Here is a 22,464-nt window from a genome sequence, read left to right as displayed (position 1 = left end):
ATATATATATATTTAACCTTGTGTGAATCTGTATGTTTCCTCTTCCTCTTGTTCATTTGCTAAGTTTTCCCACTGAGGGACAATAAGTGATATTTCTTTTCTATTATGTGCAATAATCTCCATTTCCTCCAATAAATTAACCTGCCTCACTGCCTCCTCTCCACTGCAGTCAGAGCATCTACAATCAGATTTGATAAGTGATGAATAAACAAATTTATATTCAACCTACGGGGGAAGATAAAGATAACTTCATAGCAAAGGGCAGAAGAAACGAACATGACTCAAGAAAGCAGAGCTCTGTTCCCATTAGGTTAACGATGTACATTGTGCAAAGGACAAAGTGTGTATATTAAAAAGCAGGGCTTGGGGGTTTTTCAGAGCAGAGGGGAGGATTTCATACTTTGATCAGAGGTCTGTTTGAACTGATTTAAAGGGAGAGTTCAATGGATCAAAGAGCTGCAGGCAGACAACAGGAGGAGAATAAAAACGATGTATGCAGAGGTTAAAATGGTTCAACAAAGAAAATGGAGCTCTTAAATAGACCATAATATGCTCAGTTATGAGCCTGTTTAACAACCTTTTCTCTTGTACTTCAGTGTTTTTTGCTTCTGAGGTTCGTCTGATGTCTACACTGAAGACCGAAAGTATTCAGATTCACGTTTAAAAGAGTCTTAATCTTCCATACAGCAGTGATGATGGCAAAATCTGGCAAATTGAACCTGCTCAGTTATGAGAATGCAGTCATGATGTTAGCAGAATAAAGATGAATTTTATCAGAAAATAAGTCATAAAATTTTTTGGGAAAAAACTGTTTTAATGAGAGAAAAGCTTCTGGAGCCAGCTCAGTTTGTGGAATCATTTTCTTCAAAACACTGAGTTGTTTTAAAGTTCTGTTAATGATGATTTCATACTGATGTGTTTCCATTCCTATTAGGTATTAAGAATTGTCTGTTAAACATGTACCAAAGTATCACTTCACAAGATGATCAACATTCCTCATTTTAAGTTTCTTTGTTGTCTTTTATGTTGGATTTCTCTTAAAAGTACTACTGTATTCTCTAAATGTTATGACTTATGGTAAAATTAAAACTTTCTTCTGGTAATTACAAACAAAAGTTACAGCCATACACCATTAGAGTTAACCTGATAGTATATGAATCCAAAGTGCAAATAAGTAAAAGCTGTAAAATGTGCTTGTCAAACAAGATGGCTGCTCAGGGGACGGTGACATCACTCTGAACTATGGAAACCCAAGGAGTGTGTTGGTGAAAGAAAAAAAACATCAGAAAACCACTATTTTCCAATAATACAATCTTCAAAAAACAAAAAGTACATTAATTGAGCATTAGATTTTTGTTTGGATGTTTCTTGAAACGCACTCATCTCTTTTTAAAGAAACTAAATTAGGACATTTTCAGTCATATTTTAAATCCTCAAAACGAACATTGTGGACGTCCAAATGAGCAAATTGTGCTGTTTTAAAAGAGACATTTTCTCTGTTTCAGATTTCCTGAGTGGTTGGCAGTCAGTACCAGCATTTTACAAAATGATTTTTATCTTTTATCCCACTGAGTTCTTAAAGCAAAAAATAAATAAATAAAAAAAATCCCAGAATCTTATTAAAAGATCGACTTTTTCTTTGCGCCGGGTGTAACGGCGATATTACCAGGCTGTTTTAGAGAGCATTATTTATCCCAAGCCCACTGACAGCGATCAATAATGCATTTGTTCATGCGGTGTTACCAAGCAGCTGCTATTACAGAATGAGATTGTTCCAGGTGGACGGGTACAGGAAAAGACAAAGTATGCTGGATAGTTCCAGCACTTAAGTAAAGTTTAATAAAAAAAAAGAAAAAAAAAAGAGAAGGAATTGTAGAAAAATAAGGGAAGAATAAGGACGGAGAGGATGATGAAAGAATTAACAGAAGGTAGAACTAAAACTTTCATTTTACTTAGTCATAAGTGACTGTAAAGCTGCATTAATGCTGGTTTAATGGTTTGCATTTTAACCTTAAATTAGATTGAAGTTTAATTTAAACTGGTGGATGAATGTGTATTTAACAAGGGGGAAGCCGAGATGGATCCAAACCAATCAGAATCAGTTTTGTTAGCACAGATTGTTTTCACAAACAAGGAATCTGACTTCAGCTTCAAGCGCTTGCTTTGTATCGACATTAATTAATTAATCAACTTAGATTTGAATTTCCTTTGACAAGCATGATAAAAAAAGCATATTGTACAACTTCAGAATATATGGGGACTACGATGAGGAAAAATGTAATACAAATAATTCATATCAAAATCACAGGTCAGGTGTGAGAAAAAAAAAATCATTATTACATTTACTTAATTTTGAAGCATTAGCTTCAGAGACAAATCACATATTATAATTATAATTATAATAATTATAAAAAAATATTCAATTCCTTCCAATTCTTGATAAATCCTTCCATACATGAATTCATTTCATACATCTCCATTCCTCTGGTCCTTATTTTGCCACCTGCTCATAATGTTTTTTAAAACTGTGTGCTACTTTTGTTTTATGAAAAATATTTCTATTCTAATAACTGCACAGATCTCTATGTTATAATCATGTACAGTATATCATTATTATTTTTATTGTTAATCTTTTATATATTCTTCAACACTTTTGGAACTTTTGGTGTGAACCTATGTATTTGATGCTATTACACCTGAATTTCCCCTCTGTGGATTTATAAAATGATATTTCTACTGTATTTTTTAATAAATGTACAGTATTATTTTCCTATGCTGTAAATTTGCTCGGCACAGTTTCTTATTCATTTATCTTTTTATGTCTTTACACTGAATATGCATCCTTTTATTTTCTATATTATATTTTTACATCATATTTCTATTCTAAAGTACATTTATATTCATAAAGCTATAAATATAGCTTTATGAATATAAAGCTATATTCATAAAGCTTTATATTCTTTATATAAGAATATAAAGAATATAAACATTCACACAACATCTGGGTGTGAATGTACCGAGACTACACAAGAAAGATTATAGAAATTATTTCAAAGTTCTCCTGCACTATTTTGCCACAAAGTCCATCCATATTTTTAAGCAAAGACTGTTAACAAATCTTTACATGGAAATATCAAAAGGAATTGGTCATTTTTACTTCTTTAAAGTAATTTCCAGTCAGCTTGATTTGAATAAAACATCAAAACCTGATTTGTTTCATGAATTTTGGTCTTTTACCTTTCAGGTTCACACAGACCTGCTTTAATTTTTGACTAAATGCAGTCTGACACACGGGTCCTCCATCCACGCTTGACCCCTACTGGACATTTCCCACATGTTGACAGGGCGGCAAAGATTACAAGACACGGGTCACCAAATATGTCAGGAAAGGTGTAAACAAGAGAGAAATTGCGGGCCTTTTTCTGTTTCTTCCGGCGACTCCTCTTCCGGCCATAAGGGCGTCCACGGGGCTGCTGGTATGTGGAGCAGCCGCTGCTAATGTCTCCAGTCAAACTCCCATTGCTTCGGTTCTTAATGAACCGAACGCACTGCAAAGTTTGATAGATGGTTGCTAATTTTTAGTTGCTTCCCCTCAGTGGCTGGAGCTCAGAGGTGGAGGAAACCTTTGCTCTTGTAAAGCCCCAGGAGTAAAACGTGATGGATGTTCTCTCTGTGTGTGTTTTTAGAAGGGATTATTTACCTGAATTCAACCTCCACAATAAAACCACTAATATTTGAAGAAATGTTTCACATAGAGCTGTTCTGAATCAGATAAACTGTAAAAATAAAAACACGTATCCAAGAAAGTTTATTAGTATTTTAATGGGACTAAATGGAACGAAGCCAGTTTAAAAGCCATACAGTTCGTTTAAATACATTTTTTCATTAAGTCCACATTTTTGTATTAATGTGTTTTTGTATTTAACTGATGTGATTTAATATTCTAATCTTAAAGGTTGTGTTTCCATTAGCTGTAGGAGGAAAATCATAATAAATGTGATTAGATATGTTTCACTTACTGAATTAAGTTACTAAAATAAATCAAAGGTTTCAATATTATTCTATTTTACTGAATATGTGTTATTTATAATATTTTTTTTAACTAAAATCTGTGCTCATAATTTTGTTCTGCAAATAACCAATAGACAACTTGTGATACAGTGGCACCCTGGGCAGACAGCCATATTGTCCTTTAAAAAAAAGCCTCTTCATTTATTTTGAAAATTATTGGTTTGTAAAATAGTGTTTGATTTTGTGTCATTTTATTGTAACATCATAAATTTACCAAAATAAAGCTAATCTGATTTGATTTGTCTCTCTGGCAAAAGTTAATTTTTAATCAAATTCACTTCACTTTCCCTCATAAACAAAAAAATTAACAGAACATTTAAAGAATCCCAAAAAATATCTACAGGTTAGGGTTAAATTAAACAATTTAATCAGACTGATCACACTCTCCTTCTGCTGCACTCCAACCAATTAAAATGCAAGAACTTATCAGATTTTTTTCTGCAGCAGAAAGCAGGTAATGTAGTCTCTCAGTACTCAACAGCTACAAAGGGAAACTTGCTCCACTACACATCCATATAAGCAGTATCAAACTTGTTCAGGGGAGAACTGACAGATAATATAACATTTATTTTCTAGCTTTTGAGTGCCCCACCCCTTTCTGATGCCACCCTGGGCAACTGCCCATAGCACCCATGTCAAAAACTGCCACTGTATGAAGGTTTTTATAAACATTTTAAGAAAATGTGTTATTGTCTCAAACTAGCATGTCTGATGATCCTCAGTTTTCCGTTTTTTAATATTCAGGAAGCTTTAAAGGAAGTCATTTTGTTTGTGTTCCTCTCCATTCATTTCCTTTGGAACTCGTGCGATGAGGCGACAGTGGCTTGTCCTCATCCAGCCAAGTGACCGGTGTAATTTGTGCATGTGAAATGTCAAGCTCATACATGTAGATATTTACACGCAGATTAGTCAACAGCAATACATGAAAGCTGAAAAATGTTCAACTTATGTTGCTGTCATGGAAAACCTTCACCTTTTGCTGTCGTTTGTCATTCCTCGTGTGTCAAATCATAACGTGCTGCTTGAACTGGATAACCCTCCAATGGAGAAAGGCTGTTAGGTCAAGATAGTAGTTCAATTAATCTGCGCTATGTCATATTAACGGCACAGCATTTTTAGATTAATTGCATGTAAGTGCATTAATGTCGACAGTCCTAGTTTTTAGCTTTGCCCTATAAAATACTGTCTGCACTTTGTCAGTCAGTGCCTGGTCCTAAAGGGGTATTTTACTACTACAAAAATGGTGGGAACTTTCCCAACTTCACTATAATTAATGGTTTATGACATATTTGTTGACCTTGAGTCTCTTATTAGGACAAATATGAGTGTATTTGTGTGAGAGGAGCTTGGGAGAGTGCAGACACTTTGACTTACCCCTGCTTCACTGCCTTGTTCTTGCTCACGTTGATGGTGGTGATGGAATGCTTGGCGCCGGGCTGCACCTCCCAGTCTACCTTCCACTGAGCATGCTTGGACTTGGTCTGCAGCAGGTTCACCCCTTTCTTCGCTTTGACCCTGCGAGGAAACGGCAGGGGAGGAAAAAGAACGGCACCAGTCAGTTTTATTACAGGGTATGATTTATGTGGCGGGTCCAGGGTGAGCGCCCCCTGTGCGTCCCGCGGACCTCCACCTCGTGTTGCATCACAGCAAAAGCAATTCCACAGATGAATCAGCAGTAGAGATGAATGGAAACGGCAGAGCGGTGATGCATGAGGCCGGTGGGCTGGGACCAGTGCGTATCAGGCTGTTCGCCAATGCTTCCACAACCCCTCAAACAGAAGCCACTGGGTATTTCTACATTATTAACAAGCAACATATGAAGGCTTTATTCACATGCCGGGTGGACTTGTGTGTCATTGCACCTGCATCGCAATTTTTTTTTCTTTCCAATTTCGATCGTTTGAGTTTCTGACGCTAAAATATGATATTCTGTTCTTGGGAAATCTTGCTTTTCTAACCTTCAGCTCGATGGGGAGAATCTCCTGTAGAGGGAAGTCAAGGTTAAAGAGAGGACATGTTTGATATTTTAGTTCAAACATCCTACAGAAGTGAAAATGTTTGAAACTTCCAGAATTTACACTAAAATCGACCAAACCATGAATGGAACAGATTGAACAGTGACTATTTTACTGTCACAAGGGATGCTTGTTTTATTTAATTAAAACCAAATTCACTTCACTGTACAGTTAAAATAAATTATGTAAAGAAGAGATTCATGATTTATGTGAAACATATATTTCAACTTAAAATAATAAGAAAAAAAAACACGTTATTTTTGCACATAGCCAGCCCTGGTTTAAGGATAATAAATGTAGAAAAGTAACAGTATGTTACTTTGCATCTCCACGCCACCTATAATTATGCTTACCAATCTAAATACAAGCAAAGACATGCATGCATGGATGCACACACCAATTTACATAAGAACCAACATATGCTGCACATTCAGTAGTTTGCAGTGTCTGGAGAGAGTCCTCTTACACAACATAAAACCACAGAGCGCATACTTACAAACAAGCTTTATGTAACCACATTAACCTGCAAAACCTTCAGAAATTCAAATGGACGCCAAAAACTATACATGTTACATTAGCCTGCACTGAAAGGGAATTTAAAGGTGGAGAGGGAATGCTATGTTTGTAAATATTTTAATTAAAAGGAGTAGACGCCTTGCTTCCATAAATGTATCAGTCTGTTACAATACCATGTTTTCAGGCTTGATGTTTTATTATTTATTTTTTTGCGATTAATAATCAATCGTCTGAACACAGCGGTGATTGACTAGCTAATTTGTGGGTTTGTGGGTCACCTCTGTTTTTTTTTTTTTTAACTGAACCAAAACATTTAATTCTTTGGTTCAGACTTGACTTTAAGTCAAGTCAAAGTAAACACTTTGACTTGACTTAAGTCAAAGTCAAGTCAAAGCTTGACTTTGACTTAAGATAGTCAAAGTCAAGCTAGCATATTTGACCTACTTCACTCTCCCTCACTATCGTTTTTAATTAATAACTTTTCCAGGCCTTGTTATCTAGATCAGTGGTCCCCAACCTTTTTATTGCCGCGGACAGGTCACGACTTGGACATTTTGCTGCAGCTCCGGGGGATTGGGGGGAATTAAAACAGGAAACTAAAACAGGAAATACAGGAAACTAAAACAACTGATTTCATTTTTTTCTATGAATGAATTTAACATTCAAATATTTAATTGTGCACAAAAAGAATTATTTGACCATATGCTTAAATAGGTTTGTGTGTAGTTACATAGTACGTTTAGTCTATCTGATACTCCGTAAGGAGTAATTTATTAAATTGTGACAATAGTGTCACTCCTCAGTATTTAATTTAACTAGTGAATTATTTGTGTCAATGTTTAATTAGTTTTCTTCTACAGATTTTCCCTACCAGGTCACAAAATTATTTTTCATGTAAACTTACTTCATCAGTAGATTATGAATAATTTTGGTTCAAGCTATTTTTTGGGGGATGTTTTCGCTTCTGTTTTAGGTAATAAGAATTGGGGACCTATTCAGGCCCTAAATACCAAATACCACACACCATAAACATAGCAGCAAGGTGTTATTTTTATTTATTTATTTTTTACACAGGTTCTCATGGGGATGACATTTAGGAGTGGCTAAATTGCATCCCGAAAGCTGGTGACGTAAGAACAGAGGGGAATCCCAAACAGCTGACATGTTGCGCAACTGAGAGTCCGGTGGATATCGGAGATAATATGTGAAAATGTTTATTATTATATGTAAAGGTCATTATTATATATGTTTATTATGTTTATTCAGTTAAAAATGTTAACTATGAAAAAACATAGTCACCTCCAATTCATGGTGCAGCAAATAGAGCGTCTGCTCCCGCCAACTTTTATCCACCACCTTTTCTTTTTGTTGTCTTTTATCTCTTAAAATGACTCCACAAACTATCACTATTGCTTCTACATCATCATCAGTGTTTGGTTATTCTAAATTCCCGTATGATATGTTGGGGGATTTACTGGATTATCCTCTGGAATCGGGATGTTTGTGACTGGATTCGGTTTGTCTGGTGTGTTGCTCCTGCCTTGTGGCTGAACACGAACCGATTGAATGTTGTACTTTTATCAGCTCTGTGGTCACAGAGGTTTGGAGAATCGGCCGACAATTCTTAAATCCTGCCATCTAAACCAGACTTAAGACTCACAAGCTCTACTCATCTCCTCTCGACCACTGCCAAAAGGCTCTCTCACTTTGGTCGCTATGGTAACGTTTATATATCAGATGCGCAACAAAAACCAAAATTTTACTTTCGTGAAAATTTTATCTCACGATAATGACTAACGGGAGCACTGAGCTTGTTTCTCTGCAACGAGACGGTCCCATCTGGGAGTGATGGGAGACAAAAACACCCCAAGTGTTCCTTATATGCACAGTCTGCTTGGTCTCTACGTGGTGAAGCAATTTGAAGGCTTCATTTCCTCATCAGCTAGCCGGTCGCCGCATGTTACGCAGAGCGGGCTTGTAATGTGGGACTCACCTACCAGTCCGGGATAAATTCATTCTCCTATCTCTTCTCTGGGTTTTTCCCCTTTGCAAAGAAACTTTCCAAAGTCATCTGATCTGTTTCTTACTCATTTTGCTGCTTTTGGGCTCAGTGTTGGCGCATAAGTAACTGAGAGAATCCGGTTAACAGATTTAAAAAAGAAAAGATCCTCCAGACTCAAATAATATACTGCTCAAAAAAATAAAGGGAACACTTAAGGGTTCCCTTTATTTTTTTGAGCAGTGCACATAAAACGGAAATATTTCATTATTTCTTGCGTGGCCCAGTACCAATTGGTCCACGGACTGGTACCGGTCCGCGGCCCGGGGGTTGGGGACCGGTACCCCAAACCCCAGGTAGAAAAGGACCACCACTTTCTTTCTTTCTTTTATACACTATGCACACATTTAAGAGCATTATGAATTATGTTGTCAACCTGACAACATAAACCAATGGTAGTCATCGTCAGTAGTTTATCCCTCTGAGCGGGATCTTGTGCGTGTGATGTCACGTTGCAACGTGTTTGGATTTTTTTAATATTAAGTTGAGGACTTCTCCTGTTCTTCTCATAGTCCCATGGTTACTGCTATTCTTAACATCCTTTAGCTTAGCCTTCTGTAGTCATTGGTGAGACTTCTTTGTATCAGCCACATCCTCAGTCTGTAAGTAGTATCTGTCATGCATGAATTTGCTCTTCCATTACAGTTCCTCCTGGTTCTAGCCCTAAACATAAATTGTTGCCATCTTCCTGATGTATTCCAGAATTTTTGCTGTTTCGTCGTCTGACTGTCTAGCATGTAATCTCAGAATGCAGAACTTGAGTTTTTTTTCCTTGTATCACTGGCTTCTGTTTCTTTTGGCCAGGCTGTTATACCAGCAGGGCTGCTGACTTGCACTGCATACATACTGATGGACTGAACTCCAGGACCTACCCTCACTCTGTAAGGATTTGGTTGTGGCTGATTTCATTGCGACAGAAACTATTTCACCCCATTTCTCTGTCTAAGTATCTATAGACTGTTCATACACACACAGCGCACAGCGCTACATTTTGTGAAGAAGGAAGTTGTGCTCAGTATCTTCCTCAAAGGTTTTGGTAGTTTTCTTCAGTGGTTCTTGATGCAACGCCACCACAGACAAGTTAAGTAGGTGAAAAGGTGATTCAAAGGTTTTGGTTTGTTTGACTCAGTGAAAGAAAACCGGAGCAGCTGGAAATGTAACATGTTGCAATTTTAGTCCCCAAACTAACCAAGTCTACTGGATTAGCAGGTGGGAAAACACCCATAATTTATGACCATCTTTTTACAGGTTTCCACTGGTATTTTGACTGTGCTGTGGTACTGTATTTATTTCTGGTGCTCAACACGTATAAGGGTGTGAAATATTTAGCGTCCTCCACGTATTCACTATCTCATTGAAGTCTGGACTTTGGCTAGGAATCTCCAAAACATCAATTTAAACACCAGTTGGAAGAAACATGTTTGAATAATTAACATTTATGACAGGGGTCTGAATAATTTTGAGCATAGCTGCATGAAACACACATGGCTGAAACTCAGTTTTTAGAATTTCTCTATAAAAATAAGTTGAAAGCTAATCTTGTATAGAAATGAAGATGCTTTGAGAGTCATCCGCCATGTATATACATATAAAATAAGTAAATGAAAGAACTTCAATCAGGAATTTCAGCAACATTCGTAATTTATGTTCTTTTCAGTTCTAGTTAATTATTTGTTTATGTAGCTACAATTGTTTTAATTTTTTGTTGTAGTTATGCAATTGATAAATTATATTTCGAAGTATATCTACTCAACATCTTAAGTGTAAATTTGTTAACTAAATGTTAGTTTTAATTTTTTTAAGTTCCACTTAAGATATTTTCTGCTCGTAATGTCACAACACAGCCCCCAAAAAACATTCAATTCTTTTTAAGCCTTTTTTTTAAGGTTTCAGCCAAATAATATTCTCTACTTCTGCATATTATCCCCTACATAAATCGCTTCACATCAGGTTATTCATGTTCTTCCAAGAGAGAAAGTCAGACCAACTGCAAAATTAACAAAATCCACAGTTAATTTTAAGAAAGTCTTTGTTTCTTCTCTTTAAAGGCTCATTGAAGCAGAAATCATACTTTCAAAGCTTTATTTCACTCCTTGTTTTGTTCTTTCATCAAATCCTCCACATTAGAGAAAATGCAGTAATTATCTGATACGGCACGTCAGGCAGAGATAAAAGAGAAACGTAACGTTTACACAAGCATCTTGATCAAGCCTGTTGTCTTTGATGTGGGTTGAAAAGGAGGAACGTAATACCCTCAGACGATCGCTAAATGAGGTGACCCATTTGCTGCTTGATAAGTGCAGCTTGTAAAAAAAATACAGATCATAAAAGATGATAATTACACATTATTGTAAGGCATAACCATTTCCCAACGCTGCTCCTGGGTTAGGGTGCTACCCCAATGAATAATAGTTGTATTTGTATTCATTACCTGCTTTCATCAGCAGCTTATAAAAGCCACTACATATTCATCATCATCTTTTGAGAGCGGCTGCGGAGAAGCAAAGCTTTTAATCAGACGGCCCTTTTCACAGACTCCGCTTCACTTTTGAACCACAAATGAGAGAGGATGGAGCGCTCCCTGTGGGACCGCAGCGTGAACCGGGCTCCCCGCGGGACCGCGTTAATGCTGATTAATGAAAGAGCATGGCTAATGTACGAGCCGAGCAGCGGCGGGCGGCGAAAACACACGCCCAGATTCTCAGAAGCTCGGCGAGTCCTGCCGGGCGGAAAGGCAGCGTGAGCCACTTCAGCTGTTACTTACTCATTCCAGGCAGACGTCTTCTGCCATGGCAACAGTCATTAGGCCCGAGTCGGCTGACGGACTGCTAAACAGCAGAGCTTCTGGATCAGACATTCCAGGCCGGATTTCTGAGCTGCCTCGTGAATCCCCCTGGAGTTAGCAGATTTTCTGTTTTGTTCTGTTGACCACAACACACCTTGATCCCTGATTGAAGCTGCTGCTGCTGCTGCTGCTGCTGCTGCTGCTGCTCGAGCTATTTAGTTTTCTGTTAGCCAAGGAAAGGTCTGGAAAAATGTCAACAAACATGATGTATCCTGGAGGATTTTTTTAATCTATTCATCCATCTATCCATCTTTCCATTTATCAATCCATCCATCCAGCTATCCTCCATCCATCTCCCTTCATTCTTTTATTCATTCCTCTTTCCATCTTTCCCTATATCCAACCAGCCATCATTCCTTCTTTTTATCCATTCATCCGCTTATCCTCATGTCTCTCCATCCATCCATTCTTTCATGAGACCATTCCCATCCCTCCCTTCCATCCTTCCATCTGTCCATCCATCTGATCCTAAAATGAAACAACGATCCATCCCTCCATTTATCCATCCATCCTTGGTCTTTTTGTAGATCTGTTTCAGAGGTTGAGGGTTGGGATGGAAACCCTGGAATCCTTCTCCTCAGCAATGAACTCTGCATGTTTTTCCAGGTCAGAAATAACATTTTATTCCTCCCCAGGGTTTCTGGGTCTGCCCTTCTCATCTTTTAGAATCTTATTCTTCTGGTTATGATTCATATCTCATGACTATAGGTGAAGGTTAGAATGTACATTAAACATATTTTTACACAAAAGATGTTCTTCCTCATCAGGATGAACATGCTTCCCGTTGCTAAGCGTTCCCCATTTTCCCTCATTTGAAGAAGTCCTTCCATCGAAATCCATTTCTGACACTTGCTGCAGGAAATCCTGGCAACTGCCTTTCCACCCTGCAATTTAATCTAACTGGCAGCTTTTAATAAATAAAATATGCAAACCAGTATTAAATCAAATCACAGCTTTCAAGTCTTTAATTATTTCTTAATGGCCCTTTAAAAGAGCACCCGTCTGAGGCGTTTAGAAATAATGACTCAAGTGGGACACAAGTTGAACACTGGACATTTTTTTTGTGGAAAAAAAAAAGTTCACTTTAGATCATTTTGACTCTGTAAAAATAGTACGTATGTTTAATAATCTGTTAAGTGGCAAGTTCATTTTCACAGGGTCATTAGAGACACAGAACTTCAAACCAAAGTGACCATCAGTGAGCTCATTGGCTGCATGCAAGGAAAGGTTTATGTTCGATCATGGTTGCAATTTAGAAAGAAAATCTCCATTCAGTCATTTGGAAAACAAATTTATCTCATATTTTGCAGGTTTTTTGGATAATGATTCATGTTCACACAAAAAACAGGAAGACCGAGCAGAGACCTCCCCATTACATGCGCTAATTTTCACTGCCTGTTTTGGTGGGTTTTAAATATTAATTGGAATTTAGTGTGACAATGATAAATGAAATTTCTTATCTTATCATGGTAAATAAGCAATAAATGCCCCTAATTCTAACCTCTCAAGTGACTTTTTTTTTTTTTTAAAGCAACTATTGACAAATCCAGCAGCTATTTTCTGTTATTGGAGACTTTATGGCATCGTCCTGCAGCAAACTACCTGCAGTCAAAGGCAGTTGCCATGTTGTTACCATGCTGAAAATAAATCACACATGCAAAGCTGAGAAACATGACCAATCAACGCCCTGTATTACAACTCCTGATTCGTCATGGTGTGTCTGTGTGAGATGGCTTTATATCCGAACGGAGCACCGTGTGACACAGACATCAATCAAGCTGTGCTATTGTAACCAACAGGAAATTTCAGCTGTGGTACTCACCGTTCAACCCAAAGAGGGCAGCACTGAGACAGTTTTTGGCCAAATATTTAAGAAGTAAACATTTACAAAACAATTTCAAAATTAGGGAAGAAACAAAAAGATAACACCTTTAAGAACAAATTTCTACTGTCTATCAGCAAAAGAAACCATTGATTTAGGAGTTAATTACGCTTTTAAGTCAGCTGTATGATCTCATTTTGGATGACATTTTATGTTTAGGTTGTTTCTTTTCAAAAAAGGTGAACATATAGTGATTAATCAGTGAGATTTAGTCTCTCCATTTCTAACCTCCTTTCAGTGAATCCCAGTATTAGCAAAACAAACAAACAAAATTATAGCATTAAATTCAGTTTCTTTCGTTAATCTGTTTTCTACCATCTGCTGTTTTAAGGCTGAACATCAAACTTGTCCTTCCTAAAAGCGTCCACAGTTTCCTTGGCCTTTCAAAACCCGTAACTCACCACAGATGGCAACTCTTCAGCGACAAATATGTCTTCCACCTTGGAACACAAGCAGCAATTTTATCAATCATCTCAAACACTTTGATATCTGTGCTGTTCATCTTCATGGGTGAACAGGTTTGAGGTTTTCTCGGCAAAATAAAAGAGACATGCAGCTGGAAAAGAGACATGCAGCTGGAAAGCCAAACAAGATGAGGGAGTCTGCCAGAAAAAAAAGCTGTATTTGTTCATTTATAATTTAAAAAAAGTAGGAGCTGGAGAATTAATTGTGTTCACTCAGTGAGCTAAATGTTCTTGATGATTAAAGGAGACCAAAGCAGCAAAAAAAGCCAAACGAAACAAACAGCCAAAGTTCAAAGTTCAAAACACATCTGTGTTTTTCAGTTAAATAAGCTGTGCTTTGCTTTTGGAGCTGTAATTAAGAAGGAACAAAAGTCACTATTTCCAGATTTCTGTAAATCAGGTGTATCCAAATGTTCTGGACCACATTTTTTGTAGTCCAATATTTATTGTTAGTTTTTTGTAGGAAAGGAATGTAATTCCCTATAGATCCAAAACATAAAACGGATTTTGGACGGTTGCTGTCTTAACAGAAAGGCATATAGTTTTCAAATTCACTTTTGCTCGATTTAATGAATTTATTTTCAGTTATATGATCTCACTTTCTTTTAAATGCTTGCTATATTGAGACAAATTTAGAGAATTACATAAAAACTAATTTGGGTCCATTTAAGTTGGCTTTTCAGTAACCATAAGTACAATAAGTAGAAACGTGGCTCTACTTATAAAATGATTGGATATAAATTTTTTTTTTTTGATTTCTACTTCTGTTTTATTCATTATATGAAAATTATGTTGATAATTATTTCACTTGGATTTAAAAATAAAAAGTCAACCACCAGTTTTTGTTTCTTGGTAAATTGCATTAATATGACATTTGTTGCAAAATGGCACTAAAGAAATAAACTCAACTGAATTTAATTGAATTATTGGATGGATCAAAGTCGTATTAGTTTTGAACTGCAGTTGGGGGACACAAAAACTCAGTCCAAGGTCCACAAATGGCCCCTGGGCCGCACTTTGTACAACCCTGCCATAAATGCTAACAAGATTGGAGCCACTGTGGAAAAAAAATGACCAATTTTAATATAAAATGCTAAAGGTTAGATAAAAACTAATTAAATGAAGGATAATATCATAAAGAAATAATATGCAAGAATGAATAGATGATAAAAACCAACTCAGACAATAGTTCTTTATTCAGACCTCTCAGGCTTTCAGTCCGAATGTAAAACACAAAATGCCTCTTTTAAATTTCAAGACAAAGAGCACACATGTCCAACAGAGGGTTGGTACTCTTTTGGGTCTGTGTGTCTGGTTTTCTAGCAGCAGATTTAGTTTTGTCTGCATATAAATTATAATGTCCTTATTCTTTGTGTAATGGTCTCTCAACCACAGAGCAGTCTGACGGGGAAATAATGTCTGCGAGCTGCAGCTACAGAAACAATATGTGCTCATGAGTAAGTTTTTTTTATCTTTTCATAGCAGAATATCAATAGCTCACATTTTTCAAAGTCAAATTCTCAGCAGCCAATAACCCAAGCATGAGGCAAACTCCACCTTCGCATCTGTGCTATTTATCAACTAAACCATTACATGCCCAACAATCTTGTCAAGGCAAAGAACTGGAAGACTTCAAAATTCTTGTTTCCTATAATTCAGTTTTCATAGATTCTTGCTTATTAAAGGTATGCCGAGTCACATGACCTCAATACAACAGGAAGAAAATTGACTCACTGAACCCTGAAAGGCTCTGATTGCATCCAAGCCTTTTCTTCCTTTACTTCAGGATGCATAAGGGAAAATATCCACACTCTGGCTTAAAGCGTGTAATCTCCCCTTAACTCTAACATTTATAAATAATAATATATTTGATGAACAAATAATACACTTTATGATGTAAGTCTGATTTGAGCTTCCATTGGACTGGAGACATGATTACATGGCCATCAAAATACAAAAAATAATCAATGTCAATCATACTTTCCATTGCTATTTTTTATTGGATTGAATTAAAAGTTATCAAATCTCATTTATTTAACAGTTTTTTAAGTTACAATTTACATAATAATTTGAAGTTAGATGGCAACAAGTTTATGTTTTTGGTGTCTGTAAAATGAGCCATTTCAAAAACCTCCAGAATGAAAAGTAACAAATCAGCAGGCACTGCACCTCACCTAGCAACCCCAGCCCGTTACCTAGCAACCCCAGCCCGTTACCTAGCAACCCCAGCCCAGTTCCAAGACATTTAGTCAGCTGGGTTTACTGCTGTATGCTCTGCACAATGGCTGCTGTATTTTGTTGATGACTTAGTATTTGGAAATCATTTGTTTGTTATGCAGAAGGCTCCACTTCTGCTTTTCAAAGCAGTGTAATTGCACATCTGTTTGCAGCCATTTTCATGTGTGAGTGTAAAGGCTGAGTGGGGGGCGTATCCAGCAGCAGCTTATTTGTACTTAAAGTGACAGCACGCCCTAAAACAGCTCATTCTGAAATAGGCAGAACTGAACGGACTAAACTCTCATCATCTAATAATATTTTTATGCAAAAAAATGTAGTGAACATGTTTTTATATAGCCCATAAACCTATCCTAGCATGTTCAAGGAAGCATAATTAATTCACTTTTAATCTATTGTGCTGAATAGACTGTAGCTTTAAACAGCATTTCCTCCAAAACGTTGTTCAAAGAGCTGCTGTCTTGGATGTTTTAGCTGTTCTTCTGTTTTAATACAGCTGCATGAAATGAATGATTCATTATCAAGCCTCTGAAGAAAAACACAACATGTAATTCAATTACTAATTACCGGAACAAACAGACATCGACAATATGCAGTTATTGTGAATCTTGGCAGCTGGAAGTTGAACAACTCTGCAGTTCAGCTGTTGAAAAATCTGAGCAAATTTTCTGCTTGGCCAATTTCAGCAACAATGACAATTCCCAAAAGTTAATGTTAGCATTAAAATGGTAAGCTTCCTAGCATACAAGCTAAAAGTTAGTTTTACAGTGCAAACAACTGCTAATTTTTTTAAGTTTATTCTAATACATTGTTTTAATCTAAATATTTTAAAAACAGTTTCAGTCTTTACTCCCCCACATCCTTAAAATCATCCGAATGTGGAAGGATGAGCTGCTTAGCATTTGAAACAGAATTTATTTTGTTTGAACATTTTCATTCAGTCAGAAAATTCTATGAATTCGCTGTGTTCTATAGAAATGGCAAGTTTCCGTTACCATTTTCATGTTAATTGAACTTAAGCACTACAATGCTGGCTTAAGGATTGTAAGCTGCTCAAACTGCTCAGTCTGAGTTACTGCTAACTCAAACTCACAGTTTGAGTCATCATTAGTGCACCACTGTAACCAATATATCAACTTTTATTGTGCAGTTTAGACTTGACAATAACTGCTTCAAATATGGTTTAAGTACCAGTACTTAAAATAAGCTAAAATTAGCAGAAGCATGCTAATGGAAGCAACAATTGGTAGTTTTAGGCAAGCATGGATGTTTTTCATAATTTTTCTGCAATATTTTAAAGAAAATGCAGCACGGGAAGCGGAAATACCTTAGCACAATGTTACTTGACACAGTACTGACTGCCGTTTGAAAAGCAGCCAATCCAGGCACACTATTCATTTTTCTTGGTGTTAATTAGTTGATCCAGCAGAAGTAAAAATACGGTGGATGTTAGTTTCTGTGGTAGCGCCAAGATTGTTTCCACTGTAAGTAATAATGCATAATAAAGTACATTTGATGTTTTAACTATTAAAAAAGGCAGTTTCAAAGCTTTTTATAGAGGGAGTTTCAACTACTCGGGGTTAATCTAACTCCTGAGAATACCAGGGGTCCACTGCACTCCAATAGCATCAACAGTCACAACATCTCAATCCAGTACAGCGGATTGAATCCCATCACGTTAACATGTACCATTGTTAAATGAATGAATTCATGTCAGAACTAATAAGTGCGTCTCTGCAGGCATGGTGTATCAATTAAAGCAGCCAGTGATTTAATAATCCACTAAAGTAGCAACGTGCATAGATGGTAATTTTTTTTTGCAAGCACAGAACTTTGCCCAATGAGACCTTGAATGTAAAATCAAGCACTTGTAAGTATACCACAAGCTGTTTTAAATAAGCCAAGTAACAGCTGATGTGACAGCTTGTTAAAGTTCTCAGTCGGTCATAAGGACCATGAAAGCAGAACTTCCAGTATAGTTCAGTGCTACATGCCTAAACATGGGTATTATCTTTCTGTTTCATCACAAGGCTTCACAGCCAGCCTCCACGTGTGACAGATAGACACCGGGGGAAGGACTTCTTTTTTCCTCTGGATTCACCACCAGCTGCTATCAAACATTTCCTCACTGTGACTTTGAACTACATAGATGCTCCCTCTGCACTCTTGGAGCAAAGCTCAGGCTCCCTAACCCACAGGGCCGAGTTATGATGTATAGCCATGTCTCTACTAAATTATAAATCTTAGCTGAAACACCCCAACACTGAATATAAAATTCTGAATCAAATCTTTTGTGCTTTATTGGCAGCGGTGGACGTTTCAGAAAAAAAGAAAAAAAAAGATGTAGGAGCTTGTTTTAAAACAAGAATTCCTTGTTTTAAAACAATATTGATGAGAGAATAATTCGCTTAAACCAAGCTTTTATATTTTGCTGAAAAATTATTTGAAAGGTAGTTTTGCTCATTTCAAATGTAGTATAATATTTACACTAGAGGCTAGACCAAATTTTTTTGTCAGAGTTTGAATTTTTGCAGTGCAGCTAGGAAGCTGCAAGGCCCCAGAACAACAGGGAAAGACGGATCACAGCTAAGATTTAATCTAAAGCTTCCTGCTGTGAGGTGGCAGTTGCAAACGTTAAACTTTCAAGATGTTTTATTAATTTCCTTCCCAGAACGCCGGAACTGCCAAAGACGTCTTTGCCCGTTGGGATTCGCTTTGCAGAGAAATTCCTAAGGGAACGTACCAGGTGTGTTACAAGCGAGAGAAGGATTTGGGAGATGTTTTTTTTCAGCAGCTGAAGGTCAGAGTTACTCTCGGCATATTAAATAATGTTTCCCCACTAGTAACATGTTAAATATGTATTTTTGCCAATGGAAAGCAAACAGCTGAACTACAATGAATGTTTTAGTTTTATTCTGTAGCAGGAAGGACGATTCATACAGAAGCAGGATTTGGAGGTTGCCATGGAGATCATCAAGTGTAAATAGAGAACCTTAGTATCATCATTTCATTGGACAGTTTTTCCTTACTTTTAGGTTATTTGTTTTGTGGGCTATGTGGAATTTTTTTCTTTCACTTCCCCTTGAAAAAACACCATATTGCCATGCATAGCCCTGTTGCTGGATGATAAATTGTCACAGAAGTTATCATGATAAATGATAATAATGTCATTTTCAGACTATTTTCAAGAAATATTTTGATGTCATAATAATAATGTAATTACACCCTGCCAAAGCTCTATAAACTTTAATTTCGAGCGAACATTTAACACTGGAAGACATTTTAAATATCCAAAAAATAAAAAATAAATTGTAAACAAAATTGTCTTTGAAAAAAGGAGGTGGGCTGTTGAGGCCAAAGCTGACTGGTTAATGAAGGATCTGTATTAATGTGCCATCTTGTCTACGGCTGCAGAAAGATATTACACAAACAAACATGAACACTAAGTTAATACAGCTTAAGGCAAAGGTAAACTGAAGACTTTTCAGGACGCTTTTATTTAAATTTTAAATAAGATTTAAGACCAACTTCACAATAAGAAGAAACGGAAAAAAGAAAACGGCATCAGTTGGTGACATCTCACCCAAGATGTTTAGTTTACAGTAAAACATGATGTCTTGTTCCAGCAGAAAAGTTTCAAATTCTGAAAAGCTTTCCAGAAGTGAAGAAAACTAAAGAAAACACACAAATGGCACACAACTGTTACTGTATGTTTGGTGTTTAGTCACAGTGTTCAAAGTCCACCTTAAAGCTGCACAAAAAACCAATCGAATGAATATCTTTCCGCTGTTAATCATCCTCATGTAGGCGCCGCTCACACCCTCCCCCACATAGCACATACCATCTTTGTGAATTAGACTCTCAAAATATTTAGATCCAGCTAAAAACAAAATGCTTTTTTTATCTGTATATATGGCAACAGAAAATACTTCAGCTACAGTTTTGTACTAATGTAATTAGTCCATTATATTTCTCTTGCATTTCACTTGTTTTATCTTGTGAGAAATGTTTTTAACCTCTGTTTTTATACTCTTTTAAACTGTAAAGCACTTTTAATTATCTTGTACATGAAATTTGCAATACAAATAAATTTGCCTCCGCATACCTTACTGTTGTTCAAGCTCAATATTGCTGCAGTTGTGCTAACGGCAGAGAAGTGACCTAACCTGTTCATTTGCCATAATCAGTAGATAAACATCACATTGCTAAAATAAAATAAAAAAAACAATAACAGATCCCTTTTATTCACAGCAATATGCAGTCAGACAGATTTAAAGTCAGTTATATGCATTCCAGTCTGTTTCCTGATTGGCTGATCAAGCTCAAAATCAGCCAATTTCTGAATGCATTTCCAGCCAGAAATCATTTCAGGAGCAGCTCAGATTCCAGAAATATTGCACCACTGATAAATGCACATTTTCCACATTAAACTACAGCAGCAGTTGTATTTAAACATTTGCAATCTGAAAGTTTAGTGTTTGTTTTCGCCTGAACTGCTTTCCCAATGGAGTCCCCACAGATTGGCTCCACTGCTGCTCAGCTGAATCTAATTTTCAGTGGTAACTAATGAAAAGTCAGAGTGCCACTACGGGGCTCTGCTACAGGATTGCATCATCATTTGTACTGATAGCAGTGAGCAAGTGAGGGAATACGCCTGACAGGGTAAAATGATTGTAATGCTTTTAGATTAAACAAAGATTTGTCACCGTGTTGGGTATGTGATGCAACCATCATGTGCGTTTGCAGACCCACCAAAATCAACTGCGGTGTGGGTTTCATGGAGGTTTTTGATCATCAAATGGACCAGGAGCTCCTTTCAATCTGTCACGTCAGCCCAGACAGATTGAGCTGTGGTACCTGGTGTTCACAAGTGGCTTGTTACTCTGCCGACTGGGACGCAGCGTAAACACACGTTTGATCACGGATGGCTGTGACAACGGTTCACCAAACGCTTGTCGTGCCGTCGCCGGTGAAAGCAACACTGATGGATGGAGTCGGGCGTCACCGCCGTCCCTTAAGTGATGCGCAGATGAAAGCAGAAACGTAAATAAACATCTGAAATGTCAGCACTCGGATGTCTCAGAGGCATTAGCTGCACTCGCTTTTACATTGCAGCAGAAACGAGACCCCCCCTTCCATATAACAGGCTAAATTTGGCCAGCAAAGCCTTTCTGTGGCTCCGATGAGGGGCCACTTTACAAACTGTTTTTGCCACTTTGCGCTATTGCAGATGCAACCAGTTCCATTCCATGTAAGCATGCATTATTTAAAATAAGTGCAGATTTCTTTCTGTTCTTGGTGTTGTATTTGAGGAGCTTTTATGTCTGCAATGACATCGGACTCCTCTAATGCACAAACTTTCAGCATGGGTTGTGGTTTTTCACATCTGCAGGAGCAACTTTAAAAGCAGAAACAGTTTGTTACTTGTTTGGGAAACTTTATGGACCTCTTTAATCAACCATGCATCTCAAACAAACGGCTTCCATTTGCCAATGACAATGCAGTTTCCTACAGACGAATACACCACCTGTTCAACCAGCTAAAGATGAAAAGTTGCAATTCCATTAACCATAGAAATTGAATTTATTAGAATACATTTGCTTAATGGAAACATGACAATTAAAAAAAACATGTTTTTCAACAATGAGGTGGTTTATCAGCGTTTTACAAACTGCACTAGAAACACGAGTCACGTGAACAACAGCTGGAAGTTACTACTGTCAGAAACAACAAAAATGAAGTCAGGAAGTAGTAGGAGGATGATGGTGTGTTTGGTTTTTTTTTCAGACAATGTGCATCTGACTCCACCAGACCTCTGATAGAATCACACAGTTAATAAAAAGTTGTGTCATTCAAACATGATGAATCCATAGCTCTTCAAAACGTCTGACTTCAGTTTCTCCAAAGCACCACGTATGTAGCCACTCTCAAGAATAAGGGGGTCATTAGGACAACGCCTGAACAAGATACTCATCTCCTCTGATGGCTGATGGCCATAGTGTTAGCCATGAGCGCCAACACCATCAAATATGGATATATTTCATGTAATTGTTTATATCAGTTGCTGGCATGTTTTTTATTGCCTTAAAGTGTCAACAAGCTCACTCGTATGTGATTTCAATTTAATTTCAAATTGAATGGAAATGCCACAAGAGCTAAATTGTGTTTTCTCTACATCAGCAGAATATGGTCAAAGATTTGCGTAAACCTGCAATGAAAATGCATCTACAGATCCATAGAAAAATGTGTTTTCCGTTTACCTGCAAAACAAGACAATTGCAGCAGAGTGCAAACACTGCCTGTGACTCAACTCCAGATATGAAGTAAATGTGTAAACACAAAAAGACGATCAATGGAAAAGGGTGAAGATACAGACG

At 37.1% G+C, this 22,464-nt stretch overlaps 1 protein-coding gene across 2 annotated transcripts in view; it reads right to left on the bottom strand.

Annotated features, from left to right (window-relative positions):
- Positions 1-22,464, bottom strand: part of tmem132e (transmembrane protein 132E) — a 443,650-nt gene that overhangs the window by 62,858 nt on the left and 358,328 nt on the right. For both annotated transcript variants that reach the window (XM_008428504.2, XM_008428502.2), the window contains exon 3: positions 5,446-5,586. In XM_008428504.2, the coding sequence (XP_008426726.1) occupies positions 5,446-5,586 (141 nt within the window). The remainder of the gene's footprint in view (positions 1-5,445; positions 5,587-22,464) is intronic.

The sequence above is a fragment of the Poecilia reticulata genome, linkage group LG14 (genome assembly GCF_000633615.1).
Source record: "Poecilia reticulata strain Guanapo linkage group LG14, Guppy_female_1.0+MT, whole genome shotgun sequence".
NCBI classification, from domain to species: Eukaryota; Metazoa; Chordata; class Actinopteri; order Cyprinodontiformes; family Poeciliidae; genus Poecilia; species Poecilia reticulata.
The sequence above is the reverse complement of the archived record's forward strand: the minus strand, read 5'-3'. Positions and strand labels throughout refer to the sequence as shown.